This window comes from Daldinia decipiens (genome assembly GCF_022478715.1).
Source record: "Daldinia decipiens strain CBS 113046 unplaced genomic scaffold F4813scaffold_6, whole genome shotgun sequence".
NCBI classification, from domain to species: Eukaryota; Fungi; Ascomycota; class Sordariomycetes; order Xylariales; family Hypoxylaceae; genus Daldinia; species Daldinia decipiens.
In genome coordinates, this window is record NW_026054549.1 from 639,397 (window position 1) to 655,384 (window position 15,988).

The 15,988-nt window shown below is 47.2% G+C and overlaps 5 protein-coding genes across 5 annotated transcripts; 3 read left to right on the top strand and 2 right to left on the bottom strand.

Annotated features, from left to right (window-relative positions):
• Window positions 1-324: 324 nt before the first annotated feature.
• F4813DRAFT_295867 (thiamine diphosphate-binding protein) lies at window positions 325-2,917 on the bottom strand. Its single transcript, XM_049240682.1, has 3 exons — window positions 2,625-2,917; window positions 1,178-2,501; window positions 325-1,100 (listed from the first exon to the last, which is right to left on the bottom strand). Exons 1-3 carry the CDS (start codon window positions 2,787-2,789, stop codon window positions 841-843), a joined length of 1,749 nt encoding a protein of 582 aa, XP_049102457.1. The 5' UTR covers window positions 2,790-2,917; the 3' UTR covers window positions 325-840.
• Window positions 2,714-3,610, bottom strand: F4813DRAFT_296131 (uncharacterized protein). The gene is made up of 2 exons (XM_049240684.1): window positions 3,051-3,610; window positions 2,714-2,944 (listed from the first exon to the last, which is right to left on the bottom strand). The coding sequence occupies exons 1-2, from the start codon at window positions 3,470-3,472 to the stop codon at window positions 2,917-2,919; spliced, it is 450 nt and encodes a 149-aa protein (XP_049102458.1). The 5' UTR covers window positions 3,473-3,610; the 3' UTR covers window positions 2,714-2,916.
• Window positions 3,611-5,696: 2,086 nt separating this feature from the next.
• Window positions 5,697-7,344, top strand: F4813DRAFT_386694 (putative glucooligosaccharide oxidase; the record flags this gene model as incomplete). The annotated part of the gene is made up of 5 exons (XM_049246452.1): window positions 5,697-5,947; window positions 6,008-6,015; window positions 6,078-6,277; window positions 6,334-6,459; window positions 6,511-7,344. The coding sequence occupies 5 exons, from the start codon at window positions 5,697-5,699 to the stop codon at window positions 7,342-7,344; spliced, it is 1,419 nt and encodes a 472-aa protein (XP_049102459.1).
• Window positions 7,345-10,271: 2,927 nt separating this feature from the next.
• Window positions 10,272-11,020, top strand: F4813DRAFT_386695 (SnoaL-domain-containing protein; the record flags this gene model as incomplete). Its single annotated transcript, XM_049246453.1, has 2 exons — window positions 10,272-10,471; window positions 10,621-11,020. The coding sequence occupies 2 exons, from the start codon at window positions 10,272-10,274 to the stop codon at window positions 11,018-11,020; spliced, it is 600 nt and encodes a 199-aa protein (XP_049102460.1).
• Window positions 11,021-13,120: 2,100 nt separating this feature from the next.
• F4813DRAFT_296302 (malic acid transport protein) lies at window positions 13,121-15,393 on the top strand. Its single transcript, XM_049240685.1, has 2 exons — window positions 13,121-14,496; window positions 14,575-15,393. The coding sequence occupies exons 1-2, from the start codon at window positions 13,590-13,592 to the stop codon at window positions 15,042-15,044; spliced, it is 1,377 nt and encodes a 458-aa protein (XP_049102461.1). The 5' UTR covers window positions 13,121-13,589; the 3' UTR covers window positions 15,045-15,393.
• Window positions 15,394-15,988: the final 595 nt, after the last annotated feature.

Here is a 15,988-nt window from a genome sequence, read left to right on the forward strand (position 1 = left end):
CGACGCAGTGATCCTTCAAGGACATACGGGCATGGCATACGACTTGCATATACACATATGCAGCACGCATACCTACAAGCCCAGGTGACTCTCTCCAACCGAAAATAGGTACCTACACCAAGTTCAACTCGCTTACCAACAATCTAACCTAAGCACGTCCCTTTCCCCGTGGGGAAGAGTACCTAACCTAACGCAGGCGTAGCCCGAGCCTACCTAAATACCTGCGCCTCAAGAGCACGCGACCTCATTCGATACGAGAAGTACCTAGAACGCCTGCATACTCGACATACGACGAGGAAACTTCAACTACATACTATGCATTAGGTACTTTAGATACTTAAGCTAATAACCGATGGCTACCTATAAAGTGAATAGGTACCTATATAGAACCCGTGATATAAACAAGAATAAATCCGGAAACCCGATAAGTTGCTGTCTACGTAGTCCTTGGGCACCTAGAGTCCTAAATAGACTATAAAGTACCTTGGGTATAAAGACTCAGTCGCTTTGCACACTATCATAACGTACATAGCATATACATATCCACTCATATACATGTTTCTTCCTATGACGAGTTCACATAGTCGGACCACTGATAAATCATACCACGATGGTGTGTATCGTCCAGGATGACATGCTCTAACAACGAGATATCGGTAAAACACCAATTTATATGGATCAATTTCTGCTATGACTCCTAACAGTACACGATTTCCCTACCCGCTCAATCAGCACGTCTGTAGTATATACCTACGTCCTTAGTATTCCACGTGACAGAGCGCGATGTTAATCTCAGCTTTCAATGCAGAAGCAGCAGCTCCTTTTCCAGTAGGTCTAAAATCAAGATCCAAGATTGACCTTGCAGTCCAAGACAGCACTCTGACCGCTTTCGACCGCTTTGATAGCATCTTTGATAGTACGTTCGAGATCGTCTACCTTGTCAACCCTTGCCGCGAACAAGTCGCCTCCAGCAGCCGCCTTGGCAATACCCGCGTAATCTGGCACGGGATCGAACGAGATGTTGATTTCCTCGTTCGTTGCTGTTGACCCTAGACCATTCGGATGTACAAGGAGCATCGACTTTCGAGGGGCGTTCCAGCCTGTTTATTATGATTAGTTTTGCTTACGTGTTCTTTTCCTTTGGTTGGATGTCTTGTAGGCATGACCGGGAACTCACCCTTGTTATTTAATACGATGGTCAATACCGGGATATTGTAGCGCCTGGAGATCCAGTACACACTACCGGGAACGGAGAATAGGAACGTGCCGTCGCCCACAATTTGTACAACAAATTTGCCCTTCCCACCGTTTTCCGTGTCCGTTGCCAACTTGATTCCCAATGCACCGCCACCAGACCATCCCAAACCGCCTCCACCGCAGTTGATCCAAGAACCCGGTAGCTCCGGCCGGAGATTATCATGCACGAAGGCGGTATTTGTCACCGCTTCGATAGCCCAGATCGTATCCTGCGGGCACAAGGATCGTAGGGTTTTGGTGAGATATCCAGTGCCGAAGGAACCGTCTTCGGCTGGCTTTGCATTGGATGCTATCGTATCCAAGCGTTCCTTGTATGACACCTGAAGAGCCTCCCATTTCTTGGTAGCAACTGCTGTATCGATACTTGAAGCCTGGCTTTTGGCTTCAGAGATGATCTGCTCGACTGCGAGTAGAGGCTCCGCGCGATACCGATGCTGAGCCGGTACATAAAAGAGCGGCATGAGCTGCTTCAAGGGGTCAATGTCAATGTGGAAAACCTTTGTACCATCCTTCGGTTTGTTTAAAGTCGGAATCCAGGGGACATCGCAATCCAATATCACAATCGCGTCCGCTTTCTCTATCCATGGGTCGATACCGAATCGAAGGCCAAGCCAAGCGGGGTGGGATGCGGGGAAGCACATATCACTACCGCCCGTATCAAGTACACGCAATCCCTTCACGGTGTTGGCGAGCTCTACTAGAGCAGCAGGTATTTTATGATTTCGACCCGAGTATCCGGTGATAAGCAACGGGTTTTCAGCACCAAGTAATGCTGCCGCAATTTGCTGAGGAGCTGTCGGCGGCAAACCACCCAGCTCAACTGAGTCCCAAACACCCTGCTCTAGCGAGTAAGGGTTGATTTCCTCTTCCATGACTTCTCGCGCGCCCACCAGATGCACCGGGCCCTGAGGAGAGCTTGTGGCGAATTGTAAGGCGCGATTAACCATCTGCTTGATATTCTTGCCCGTCTTGATTTCCTCTGCATATCTACAGTACTGACCGATGATCTGGGTTTGATTAGGAACATTCTGAATCCAATGGATATATTCGGACCGCGACCCGCGCATCTCTCCCTCAAGCGTGAAAGGGCTTAAGCCCGCAAAGACTAGAACCGGTGCTCGTCCAGTACTGGCGTTATGGACTGCGGCTCCTAAGCCCTGCGTACCAACATCGACATGGACAATGACGCACTGTGGCTTACCCGTAAGACGCGCGTAGCCGTCGGCCATCGACATGGCTACCATCTATTGGCGCAGGGTTAGCTCTAATTTGTTTCGATTGGCAGCACAGACGCAAGCCAGTTCCAACCGGGCATTATGTCATTGCCAATTAGTACCGCCAGGTACCGAAGGTATCTACGAACGTACCTCATTAGGGCATGTAATGATACGTGGGAATTTACCCTTAGCCTCCCTCTGTCCCTTTACCATAGCTTCGATGATACTGGGATGATCCGAGCCTAAGTTGACGAAGCAGTGCGTGACACCTGCCTCCCATATCGCCTCGAAAAAGGCAAACGATGCTGTGTACATGGCGGGCTTAGACGTGGAAGATGCGCGGAACTGTTGCTGTTTCAATATATCTAAAGTGACGGACTGTTGTTGAGTATTTTTGGTTGTTGCTGTTGTTGCGGTGGTTGCTATTGTTGCTATTGTTGCTCTAGGCCCAGAAAGTCGTTGCGTGAGAGCTTTTGTACTGTATAATCTGGCATCAGCTGCCAAAAATGTTGAAGCATTCGTCGCAGAAACAAAACCATTAACTGCACAAACTTGTGCTACGGTGGAAGGTCTTACCTATTAACATGGCGTTGACGCACACTTAAGCCACGAAGGTCGAGCCCATTGGTTACTCCATCGAAAGCCAAGTTTTTGCCGAACAGTTCCCCTCCGTATCGATTGCATGGGCTACCGACAGGTGCGGTTTCGGTCCATGAAGTCGGGATGGGCAATTCAGTGGGCATAGGCCCGGCAAGTTGAGATAAGTAGGAACAGTATGGGAGATCATCCACCCGGTATTCCCGGTGCGGGGATACTGGGAGCGCTGGGGACGCTGGGGACGCTGGGGACGATAGCGTGAACCATAGTGAAGGTGGACATAGTGAAGGTGGAGTAGTAGAAGGACGAGGAGAATAAGGGGTACGGTAAGGTGGGGGAGGGGCTAAAGACAGGGATGAAGACTTGGGGATTGGCTTCCGGAGCCCGGTTCGCCTGAGCATTATTGGAGATTTAGGTATTATAACCTACCTAACCTAGGTAGATTCCTTCTAGAGATGCGGGGGAAGGACGCTGGCTACTGCTAAACTATGCCGAGTATGCTGACTAACAGGGCGTGGGCGTACCTGTAATTTCTGTCCGTCCGAAATCGTTGCCAGTACCACCGCTTAGCAGAGGAAAGACACGGCGATACACAACTGGCGAAGAACAGGAAGCAATCGACGGATGCAACGTGCAAGTTGTTGAGTAAGATCCCGAATAACGATAGGGCTAAGTTGTCAATTATTTGTTATTTGACGAGACCTGGCTCTATAATTGTTCGGGTTGGCCCGACTGCAATGACAATACGTTCCCGGGACTGGCTGTACCAAGAATTGAAAATGGAAATGTTGAAGAAAGTAAATTCGGGATCCTCTAGGATGTGCGTATATAAAGTGCATAGACAGGCTTGTACTTTAGAAGGTAGGTACACAAGGTAAACAATCAAGCATTAGAGGTAACTATCTTCTACTTACATATAACTACCTACCTACCTACCTATGTAGTTAGATTTATAAATGGTTCACTTTTGGCTTTATAAGTTTGTTTACATGTAACACTGCATATTTTATGCGTGTGCATCGGTATGCCTGAATTTATGAGGGTTATTGTTACAGGCTCCTGTACATGTGCAGCATGCAGTTGTTGCTAAATAGGGACATGTTATGTAAGATAATAAGAATCGCATAATTCCTCATAAACCAACAGCTTTTCTCCAGTATGACATATATGTGGATATGACAATACCTGCACCCCAATGATGCACATATCGCTTACTATCGGCAGGTAAAGAGTGCCGAGATACTGATTATCTAGATAACAATGCCTAGGTCTTCGTTATTAACAATGCAGATCTACCTAGGTTTAGTGAGACATGCGTGTTTGTTTCTCATACGATTAAAGTTTACGTTGTTTTATAAAGTAGCAAAATGCGAGACTTCGTGAACCCCGAGATGCGGCTCTGCGTGAAGCATCTTGCTAATGTTAAATTTGCTATTTCCCCATCTGTGCCGTCCCCATCTGTGCCGAAGATGTATCGGACATTTCTTCAATCTCTAGGTCTCGAAAAATCTACCTACGCTCAATGTTTATTAACAAATACGAGAGGTAGTTACATGGAAGGATAAAAGGGGTTAGTTCCGCAAGGTACGTAGAGGGGATGTTAGATTTGACTGCCGTACTTGTTAATTTGCTAATATCCCTGAAAGACCCCCAGGTGAGGTCATCTCTCAACTTGGCGAATCAGAGACGGACGATCCATCCCCAGAATATATCGGTGACTTTCGGTAGATGTAATTGGCTAAATTGGCGCCGGTTCCCGAGACGAGACCGAGCTCTTTTAGGGCTTAATGCAGAAAATACAATGCAGAGAATACAATGCAGAAAGAACTATTGTAATCTTACTCACATCTCGGAGTACATAGGTAATATTGAACTGCGAAAGACAAAGCCTACATGTAGGTATTCTTCTCCATGGCTTACGCACATGACAGACTTACGCAGACAAACTTACGCGTGTGACTTATTATTATTCACTCGAGCTGAAAGTTAGGCGGGTTCCTTGCTGTTTATCAGTCGATGGCTTGATTTAACCGGTGTCCTTCATCCAATCCCGGCGATCTCACGACTGGATTGGCTCGCCACTGGCGATGAATACATAGACTAGGGACCAAGACGTATAGCCAACCATAGAATCAATCCTATTGATTCGGCGAGGCCTCACTAAAAAACTAACAAGACAAAGCGGTGACTGGATCAGAGTAATTAACACGCTGGACTTGGCCGAGGGGCGCGATCCTTGTCAAAGCTCCCTTGAGTCCCTATTGGGCAAGTAGTATCTGGGGGTCACAAGGTAGGTAATAATCATGGTAATAAACCTGGAAACAACCTGATAGGCAAGGAAGTGTACCTAAGTAATAAAAGAAATCTCGTTTGCGACTTCTCCCAAGTCGACAAACACAGCCCTCTCTCTTACTCACACGGGATACTCGCACGGGATACTCACACGGGAGTCAAGCTTTCTCAAAGCTCCTTTCGACAAACGTCATTCTTTTAGACCTGAACATATTCGAAAGATCAAAACGCCTCGAGCTTTTAGGCTCGCCAAACCTCTTCACTCTTTTTACCTAACATACCTTCCTACCTAATAAGCCACACTTTAGGTTGCATATGTCTGTCTTGGATATAATGGGACAAACACCAAGCACTCCACTTTCCGACTGTCTCAACGCCGTCTGCAATGGCCGCAACAGCTGCGTCGCATTTCCCGACCATCTGCTTTATCAAGCGTCTTGGGTCAACCGATATAATCTCGATATTCCGGTAGAGCCGATCGCCGTAACGAGGCCGGATAACGCTCAGGATGTATCTGATTTTATCAAATGCGCCGTTGCGAATAACATCAAGGTCCAGCCGAAGTCCGGCGGTCATTCTTATGCGTAAGCGCTCCCCGAGCTATCGCATATTTGCCGTATTGGCTTTTACTAACGCTCACATAGAAATTTCGGTATGCGCAAATACTAGGAAACACCTCGCGCCGTGGATAATGAGCTAATACGCAAGAAACAGGTGTTGGAGGACAAGATGGCGAACTCGTCATCGATCTCGTAAATTTTCAGGACTTTTCTATGGATACCAACACGTGGCAGGCCTCCATCGGTGGAGGTACTAGGCTCTCTGATGTGACCAATAAGCTTCACGACAACGGCAAGCGGGCCATCGCTCACGGAACGTGTCCCGGAGTTGGTATAGGCGGCCATGCCACCATTGTAAGTCCCTATCGTTTCTGCTTATAAGGAAGCTTTGCTAATAGTGTTGTCGCAAGGGTGGACTTGGTCCCGCGTCTCGCATGTGGGGATCATGTCTCGATCACGTTATCGAGGTGGAAGTAGTCACCGCAGATGGCTCTATTAAACGAGCAAACGAGAAGGAGAATAGCGATCTTTTCTTTGTGAGTATATCATAATCTAACCTGGGTGTCACTCGCTTACATCAATAATAGGCATTAAAGGGAGCAGGTGCAGGTTTCGGCGTCATCACCGAGTTCGTCGTCAAGACGCACCCTGAACCTGGTAACGTTGTGCAGTACTCATTCTCACTGACCCTCGATAAGCACTCCAACTTGATATCTGTATTTCAACAATGGCAGGATCTTATCTCGGATCCCAACTTGGACCGACGATTTGGTACCGAATTTGTCATGCATGAGCTTGGTGCTATCATCACTGCCACATTCTACGGAACCGAAGAGGAGTGGAAAGCTACGGGCATCCCCGACAAGATTCCTGTTGGAAACGTATCCGTAGTTGTCGATGACTGGCTAGCCGTCATCGCTCAGCAGGCAGAGGACGCTGCTCTTTGGCTGTCGGAACTCCGCGTCGCGTTTTCTGCTAAGAGTTTAGCCTTCCGTTCTGATGAGATACTGTCCCCGGATACGATCTCTAGCCTTATGAACTACATCGACGACGCGAAACGAGGCACACTTCTTTGGTTCTTGATCTTCGACGCCAGTGGCGGTGCGGTCAGCGATATTCCCATGAACGCGACCGCTTACTCACACCGAGACAAGATTATGTTTGCTCAAGGATACGGAATCGGTATTCCTACCTTGAATCAGAATACGAAGGACTTCATGGACGGCATCATGACCACGATCAAGAGCGGTTCTGGGCAGACTTTGACAACATACCCCGGATACGTTGACCCGTCGTTGACAGATGCTCAGGCATCGTATTGGGGCCCGAACTTGAATGCTTTGGGGTCAATTAAATCAAAATGGGATCCGAACGACTTGTTCCATAACCCGCAGAGCGTGAGGCCGGCAGAAACTGATTAGGAGTCAAAAGGAGAAAGGAGATTTTGGCATTGACACCCCTCTTCTGTGTAAATAATTTGATAATACCTACTTACATACCGTAATTTGCCATTTCATTCCTCCTCAATAGCCATTCGTATCAATTATCAGGGTTGCTCTGGCTAATCTGCTCTTGTGAACTGATCAAGATTGCATGTCACAACCGGTCTACCTCGCGAGGTTGTTCGCAGAGATCGCCAGAGAGATCATCATATGAGCATCTTTCGTCGGAAACTCCGGCACAGCAGAGCTCAGCTCGGCGACTCCAATAGTCAGTCACATCTCGATGGTCTCGATGGTCTGGATCATTCTTAACGCCTTCGTACAACTCAAATGAATGCGTTGTGTAAAAAGTTTGCCACGATACGACTTGAAGCCACAGACCATTAGAACTGCCATCCGAAGCCAAGGATAGAGAGGTAGTGCTCTCTCAGCCGGATATTAGCCTCCAGATGAGGCGATTCGACAAAAGTTGCAGCCCAAGCCTTGCCCAGCCTCCGCATGGTCGTAAGCGGAATGCCGTCCGCATATACTGCATGCACGACATCCCGTCGCATCACACTAGTCTTTTTAGCCGATGATCATAAGCAAAGCTAAGTTGTTAGATTGCTAGATTTTGAAATTTCTAAGACAACAACCTCTAACCTCTATATTTTGAAATTCGCTCATGAACGTGAAGCCCCTCGGGTGCACATATCAACAAGAGTTAACAGCAGTTACTCTGTGGTGCCGGCTGTTCGGCATCGACGTACTCTTTGCCGTGCCGTCCGGCCTGCGATAGGTGGGCTCGGGTCGTACACGTGTGCACGCCGGGTAGTCATTCAGCTTTCGGATAGGAGCGGTCTGGTGTTTTATGTCAGCAATACTGTACGACGAGATGATTCACTTTATAAGGATGTAGAACAACAACGTTTATAGGATCTTACACGTACGACAACTTGTGCTTATGGCGCATCACCATACGATAGATAGACTGACTGACTGACTGACTGACTGACTGGCTGGCTGGCTGGCTGGCTGGCTGGCTGGCTGGCTGGCTGGCTGACTGACTGACTAGATGAAGTTGACAAACTCAGACATCCACACTACCGACGAAACGGGAATGGAACGCATGAAGCCGGCGTCATCTGCTCAGCCAAGATACGCATGTCCATCTGTGGCTAATCTTCCACGCCGAGAATACTCCCCCGCCGAGCCATGGTGTGAATATGCGAGTCTATTGCAAAATATCACCACGATGGCTAGACATTGGCATGAAGATCTGGTAATAGGCGTGTAAGTAGTGTATATACGCGGGTGGATAAGCGTGTTTCAAAGTGAAGTGATGCTTCAATGGCAGACAAAATCTCAGGGGCGCAGTGGTATTCGTCAAGCGAGCAGGTTGCCCAGATGCGACACTACAATTACCGAACGAGGAAGCGCCCGTATCTGCGATCTACGTGTGGGCCTGTATGTCTTGGATGAAGTCTTGGATGGAAATTTGAGGGATAAAAAATACGTAGACGTATTCCCGTGGGGGAGAGTGGGAGGAGGGCTCCCATAGGGATCAACTTGTTCATATTAATGCTATTAACTAGATGGTATTCATGCCAACTGAATATATTCGAGCTCCCTTCTTAATTAGTTCACAATATAGTTGTTGTTTAGTTATCGTTGGAATTAGTAGATTGACATGTAGATCTCTCGTATCCAGAGGCTAAGTTGCTACCGTACATCCGCAGAGTATGTCCAAGACAAAATCCACGTCCATGCAGGCACGGCAGTGAGAACAATATGCACATACGAAATCATTTCCACATGGCAGATGCTTATCAGACTGTAAAGGTAGGTAGGTAGGTAGGTAGGAATGCATCGAAGTGACCCCCAGACTTCCTGCAAGACCTCGACACCAAGTTGCCGCCCATTCACACCTTTTGAAACCCAATTAGGCCTCATAATTCGCTCGCATTATATTGTTACCGCCTCTGCGCGAAGCTATTCAATATACAGCTGCCGGCCAAGAAACAAGTCACCATCAGCCTGACGAATTACACTATTATTAAACGAGGCTTCTATAAAGTCGAATCGCATAATGTTGAGACATTACGGATCCGTACACAAGCATAGATGGGACAAAAAAAAGGGGGGGCAAGACCAAGCCCGGGAGTTCCGCCGTGTCCACGGATATGTCCGCCCATCTATTTTTGCACCGGATTGTCCAAGAGATGTTTCTCAACGGCAGTAGTGTTTCTTGGCGTCCCAGGTTACATAGTAGGTACCTACTTATCTCTATCTTATAGCTGAGGATCTGTTTGGTATAGCCATTAGCCATTTATAGTTACCCGACGATTTGCTTATTCGAGCCCAACCCATCCTTGCCTCCTAACCCTTGCCTATAGCAGTATGGTGTAATCAATACGTACGTTTCGAGTTTTAAGATCGGTACCTCTCCGTAGTCTTGGTGCCGCGTCGGACCTGGTTGCAGGGGTCACGCTAAGCAAGTGTTAATCTCTTCAATCTCTTGTCAAAAGCCTAAGCTTGCTAAGTATCACGGATTCGTCGATTCTGAGCCGTCTTGCGACTGAAGATAGTATCGTCATCAGTTTTATAGCTGAGCGGTGCCTGGAAAAGAAAAAGCACGCTGTACGGAATACAGGATACAGCCTTGTAATTGGATAGGATTTGAGGCCAAGAGATCAAATGGCACACTGGTCCGGTGCCGCAGCTGATCGATCGGTGGTGTATGCTTCTTCAACATTCTATCCTATCCGTATTTTCTCTCCGGGGTGCTTATTCTCTCAGCAAACAGCAATTTTCAACTCGTAAATAACTAAGAACGTAAGAAGGTTCCATTTTTAAATGACATTTTAGATAACCTAAACGCTTCAACGGGAACGAGGTAAAGCAAAATCAAGGGGTTGGATACGAGGATGGCCGATATCGAAATAGCCTACAGATCCATCGTGAGGTGCATCAACGAACGAAGATGGGAGGAGCTGCCAAGATACATGCACTCACACTTCGTCAAGGACGGCCAAGACTTCACGGTCGAGGATTATATCGCCGAAAAGTGGAAGACTGGCGATGTCGACCTTATCATCAATGTTGTGGCAGTTGACAGGTCTCAACAGTGTGCATGGCAGCGGCCGTCCTCATGAGGTTCAAGCCTACGTGTCGTTGCCGGTGATGCCGCCATACCCGACAAAATCATCTCGTTCCCGGAGCAAGTGTTCAGCTGGTTTACGGATGGGAAGCTTTCCAAGACTTTGATAGTGGCAGATCGTCTCGAGATGCAGCGTCGACTTTTCCAACTCCGATGCAAGGTACACGCCAGACCTTATCACCGAAGAGAATCCGCCAAGAGGCCCTCTCGACGGGGGACTTATCCGCGCTGGAACTAGAGAGCACGTATAGAGCGTACATGGATTGTATCATAGCACGAAGGATAGGGACGAACCTGCACAAATTCATTCACCCGCAGGTGGTCTTCAACACTAAAACTCTGACGGAAGAAGACTACCGGCACCTGATACAGGCATTCTTCACAGCAATCCCTGATCTCGCCCTCAGCATCTCCACTATGGCTGTGGACGAGCGAAAGCAGCGAGTGGCGGTACGAATCGCGATAGCCGGCAAGCCCACCGACACGTTGGCTGGCGTGAAGCCCAACGGTACATAACGCCGTCAGCTTCTATGTACGAGCACGTCACCTACCGCTTCGAGAAGGGCAGGATCGCGAGGGTAGGTATGGAGCATCGTCGACTGGACGTCCTACACAGAGCAGATGTCAAATTAACCATTTGTTACCCCGTAGCGCAAGAACAAGCACAAGCACAAGCACAGACAAAAGGAAAAGAAGGCCCGGGTTTCTTTTCCAGTATCGTGATAAACATGTGCGCTGGGGAAACACAGAGCTCCAAGACCATTCATTACACATACATACACACTTACACACGTACAAACCCACAACGGGTACAGACACACATCACACAGCAGGTAATACAATGCAGTCCTGTGCAATTCCAGTATCAGACATACCATTGTAGATCAGTAGCCGTAGGTAGATAAAGCATGAAGCGTAAAAAGATAAAAATATCTAGTGCGTGTATCAAGAAGCCCTCCGAGATCCATATCGTCTGTTTCGCATGTGACAGCTCCCCTGTTCGAGTGGGAAAAATATGCATCGCAGGGGTCCACCCCTGGCGATGACAACGGCGGGCGGCTTTGATTTCTGGGCGGACATGCCTGATCCACATGGCTAATGCCTATTAATTTGGGAAATTTTTTTTTTCTTTTCCCTTTCCTCGTTCCTCCCATGTCACCCCTGCTGGGCCATGTAAGAGCTTATTTGCAATGTGCATGGGCATGGGCCTGGCAAGTGCCGAGCGTGGCGCTTCTTCAATAGTGTACTATGTAAGATGTAAGACCCGACAACGTTACTGTGTATCGAAGGGTACATACAATACATACAAGAAGGGAAAAGAAAAAAATGAAAAAAATGAAAAAAGGATCTCAGGTCTTGGCTTAACTCATTAGATTACTGGTCCGCTTATTGGTTACGCGTCCTGATGCTGTGCTGCTGTGCTAGTGTCACATAGTGTCCAGTGTGTGTGTATATCATCATCTGTGCACTTTTTACTCTACTCTTCCGCCACTCTTCCATTCTTTCCACTCTGCCACTTTCTCTGCCACAACGGCTCAGCTGGGCTGATTCTAGATCGAGCTGGAGAACGTTTGCCACATCGCACAGAAGAAGAGGTGAGAGTAGACAGACCAAATAGAACACAACAGAATATGATAGACTACCTACCTACCTATGTAATAGACCCGGACACTTGTCAGATAAATTTGGCCGAATTCAACCGATGAGCCAGTTTATTATTATGTATTATTACTATTTTTTCTTCTATGCGATGTCGTCTTGGCTGCTGCTACGGGTCTTTTCGGGTGGCTCTGCTTCTGTACATACCTACCTATGTAAAACCTGTTACCCTTTCAAGCCCCCCGCCCCCCTTTCTGTACCCTTTTTTGTACGTACCCCCACTGCGCCGACAAGCCAAGAGCGCCGCCAAGCGTCGATATCTATCTTCCGTGTGAGGCTCATGCCTAAGCGGACTAGGGTAGGACCGCTAGATCTAATTTGCTTGGATGAAGGCCCACCGGCCTCAATCATTTTCATGTTTGACGTTGTCCAGTAAGAAACATATACAAGGATGACGTTGTTACGGCCCAATAGCACCTTAGCTTGGCGCCGTGAGGCTCCATGGCATGGGCGATCTCCCTTGCGCCAAGCCGCCGCCTTGTCTTAACTAATAACCAAACGAGATATCGTGATAAAAATTTGTTTCTCCTTTACACTCCTTACTCGTTGCAGGTGGTAGAGCTAGACAGGGCATGACAGGGCACAGCTTCTATTTTTGAAGTCATCGTCGTTTCCCATAGCGCTTGGTGGAGTTTGTGGAGGAAGGGTTTAGACACGACACGTCTAGTGTAGTGTAGTGTACCGAACATTGTGTGAGTGTGTAAGTGTGTAAGTGTGTAAGTGGTGTAAGTAGTGTAAGTCAGTAGTTCCTAGCACCTTCGTCTAATGGTTGCAAGGATGCGCAAAGTTTCGGAAACAGATACTTGATTCTTTGGTTGGCTTAGATTGGATCTCATATACCAAGAGCTTGTATACCAAGAAACTTGTATAACTCTATACGTCGGAGGTGTACACTATGTACGGTTAAAAGTGTCTGTGGATCCTACAGACATGTCTCGTCGGGCAGCGCTGAAGATCGCAATGGAAGCTCGGTCGTAGACGGCCGACCTTCATTCGACGATCAACCTTATCGCGACCCTGCCGTGTCATTCGGATCCCGGGAAAGCCCTTCCTCTTCTATCATTAGTTGTTTCCTAGCTGTTTCCTACTTCCAGATGTTTTCTGCTTTCTTGGCTCGCACCAACAAGGGTGGCTGTAGTACCCATTACTCATAAAGGCTTCGTAATTGCCCAGTCACTCGAGTTCATACCACGCGCTTCTTCATTTGGGTGATATTTTGTATTTCATTTCTTCTGACGAGGCCGGTACTCTATTCTCTACTTATGTTCTTTTTGATTCTCCTATAATTTCCTTGAAACTTTCCCTTCCTTTCTGGTCTGGTTCATCTGGTTCTTGTTTATCTGTAAAGCTCTCCTTTCTCCTTTTCTTCTTCTTAGCCGTTGCCTCTTCGACACGGAACTATTTGTTAAGATTTGTTTTCATCACAATGGAGCGAACACTCCTTTCCCGGGAGAATATCTCCTATCCGTCATCATCAACACCACCACCGCCGCTATCATTCCGCACCTCAGACCCGACCGAGGTGCAGTTTCCCGTAGACGAGAAGAATCACGGTGGACAATATGGACAATATCCGGGAACACAGGCTAGTTCTGCTGCCAACTCGATATACGAGAGCAAGGAGAACCACGCCGGCGACTTGGAGCATGGCACCCACGAGCACGGGCACGACCATGTAGATATGTACGATCCAAACCGACCGAAGCTTGGACTCCGCCAGCGAATGCATCACTTCACATGGGCGTGGTTTACCCTACCCATGAGCACTGGTGGATTATCACTTCTTATCTTTGCCCAAACGCATCAATTTCCTGGGCTTAGACAGATCGGTTTATTCGTGTATATCGTCAATCTTATCCTGTTCACAACGTTGACCTTTGGCATGCTATCGCGGTTCTTCCTTCATCATGGTGACTTTTACAAATCTCTATCGCATCCTCGCGAAGGCTTCTTCTTTCCGACGTACTTCTTATCCGTCGCCACTATCATTACCAGCACGCAACGATATGCCATCCCGGATAACGATACGCCGCTCGTGTGGGCTATTCAGTTCGCATTCTGGGGCTATGTCGTTATTACCCTAATTGTGGCTATCGGACAATACAGCTTCGTGTTCGCCGCTCACAACTTCGGCCTACAGACGATGATGCCAACATGGATCCTCCCGATTTTCCCTATCATGTTGTCGGGAACTATCGCCTCGGTCATCTCTGATACTCAACCCGAAATCTCAGCTATACCCATTCTAATCGCTGGTATGAGCTGTCAAGGCCTGGGACTCTTCGTTGCGATTATGATGTACGCTCATATGATTGGACGTCTGATGTCAGCCGGTAAGTAGTTCAAGTTTAACAAACAAACAAAAAAACATATACCCAAAAATGATATAATAAAGCTAATCAAATGAATAGGTCTTCCTAACCGCGAGCACCGACCTGGTCTATTCATGAATGTAGGGCCCCCGGCTTTCACTGCCCTTGCATTTATCGGTATGGCGAATGGACTTCCGGATACCTTCGATAGGGAGATGGACGGGTTCATCGACGTACACTTGATTAGGACTTTTGCTATGATTGGGGCCATCTTCCTATGGGCATTGTCTCTCTGGTGGTTTGGTATCGCATTGATCGCTGTACTAAGCTCGCCCCCTAAATATTTCCACTTAGGATGGTGGGCAATGGTCTTCCCTAACACCGGTTTCATCCTGGCGACTATTTCAATCTCAAACGAGTTCGGGAACGAGACGGTGAAATGGGTGACGACGGCGATGTCCATCTGTTTGTTGGCCACGTATCTCTTCGTCCTCTATAGTCATGTGAGGGCGGTAATTGTTCAGGACATTATGTACCCTGGGCGAGACGAGGATTTCGAAGACCATTAAAAAACACATTAACAATTATTACATTTCCAGAGGGGGTGAGAAAAGGAGGCTATACAGTTAACGCGTGATGTCCTTTTCCTCTTTACACAACACTCTCCCTTAAAAATTATTATCTCTTACATAGACTCAACGGTGTCCGGGCGGGCGCTAGGTTTGGTCGGACACCTAAAACAATTGGCTGGTTTTCCTTTTGGCATTTGAGATATCCCTAGCATATTAGAGAGGCGTGGTTCCTTGGTTAGCGCCCTATGAATACGTGGGGGCGGGCAAGGACTGAGCCTGTATTTTCGCATAATATAAATAGTACGGTTATATAGAATAAAATTGTAATGTTTGCGAAATTCTAGACTCTGTGCTGTAAGTGATAGTGAATAGTCTAGGTGTACGGTACGTGCCCTGGTATAAAATAGAAATAAGATATAAGTTTACTCAAGTTCATCGAGTATGCCTTATAGGTTTACCTAAATCAGGTAGTTACACTTATGCAATGAGTCTTTCCCTCTGTTTGAACTCATTATTAAGAAACTAGTTCGAGCATTAGAATATGCAGTCAGCGCAATAGCTGTATTGTTGCTTAGAGGGAGGTAGTCAGTCATAACTACCTAAAATACGACAGCGTTTGCATTTAAGCATCTAGCTCGTAATCTGCCATAAATGTGATTTCTTGAATAGTGGTGACATCGTTGTTGTATTATGTCTCACAGCCATGAGATGATAGTTTCAAGAAGTGCAGATTGTGAAATCGTACAATATGGATCTGTGCTAAACAAACTTAGCATTCTGTCCCGATAACTATAAATATCTGAGTCAATGGATATAGTCAGGATACCAGATCTAGGAATCGTCTGAAATTGAACATCGTGTCTTGTTTTGAGTACTGTTATATATAATGAGGAACCTAACTACGATAAATATTATTTACCTACCTAGGTAGGTACCGACTT

Coding starts and splice junctions, on each gene's coding strand:
- F4813DRAFT_296131 (XM_049240684.1), bottom strand. CDS start 3,472: ATGCTCAGGCGAACCGGGCTCCGGAAGCCAATCCCCAAGTCTTCATCC. Junction 2,945..3,050: donor CGTCAACGCCATGTTAATAG/GTAAGACCTTCC, acceptor ACAGTACAAAAG/CTCTCACGCAACGACTTTCT.
- F4813DRAFT_296302 (XM_049240685.1), top strand. CDS start 13,590: ATGGAGCGAACACTCCTTTCCCGGGAGAATATCTCCTATCCGTCATCA. Junction 14,497..14,574: donor TGGACGTCTGATGTCAGCCG/GTAAGTAGTTCA, acceptor TCAAATGAATAG/GTCTTCCTAACCGCGAGCAC.
- F4813DRAFT_295867 (XM_049240682.1), bottom strand. CDS start 2,789: ATGTACACAGCATCGTTTGCCTTTTTCGAGGCGATATGGGAGGCAGGT. Junction 2,502..2,624: donor TCATTACATGCCCTAATGAG/GTACGTTCGTAG, acceptor CTGCGCCAATAG/ATGGTAGCCATGTCGATGGC. Junction 1,101..1,177: donor CATCGTATTAAATAACAAGG/GTGAGTTCCCGG, acceptor CATAATAAACAG/GCTGGAACGCCCCTCGAAAG.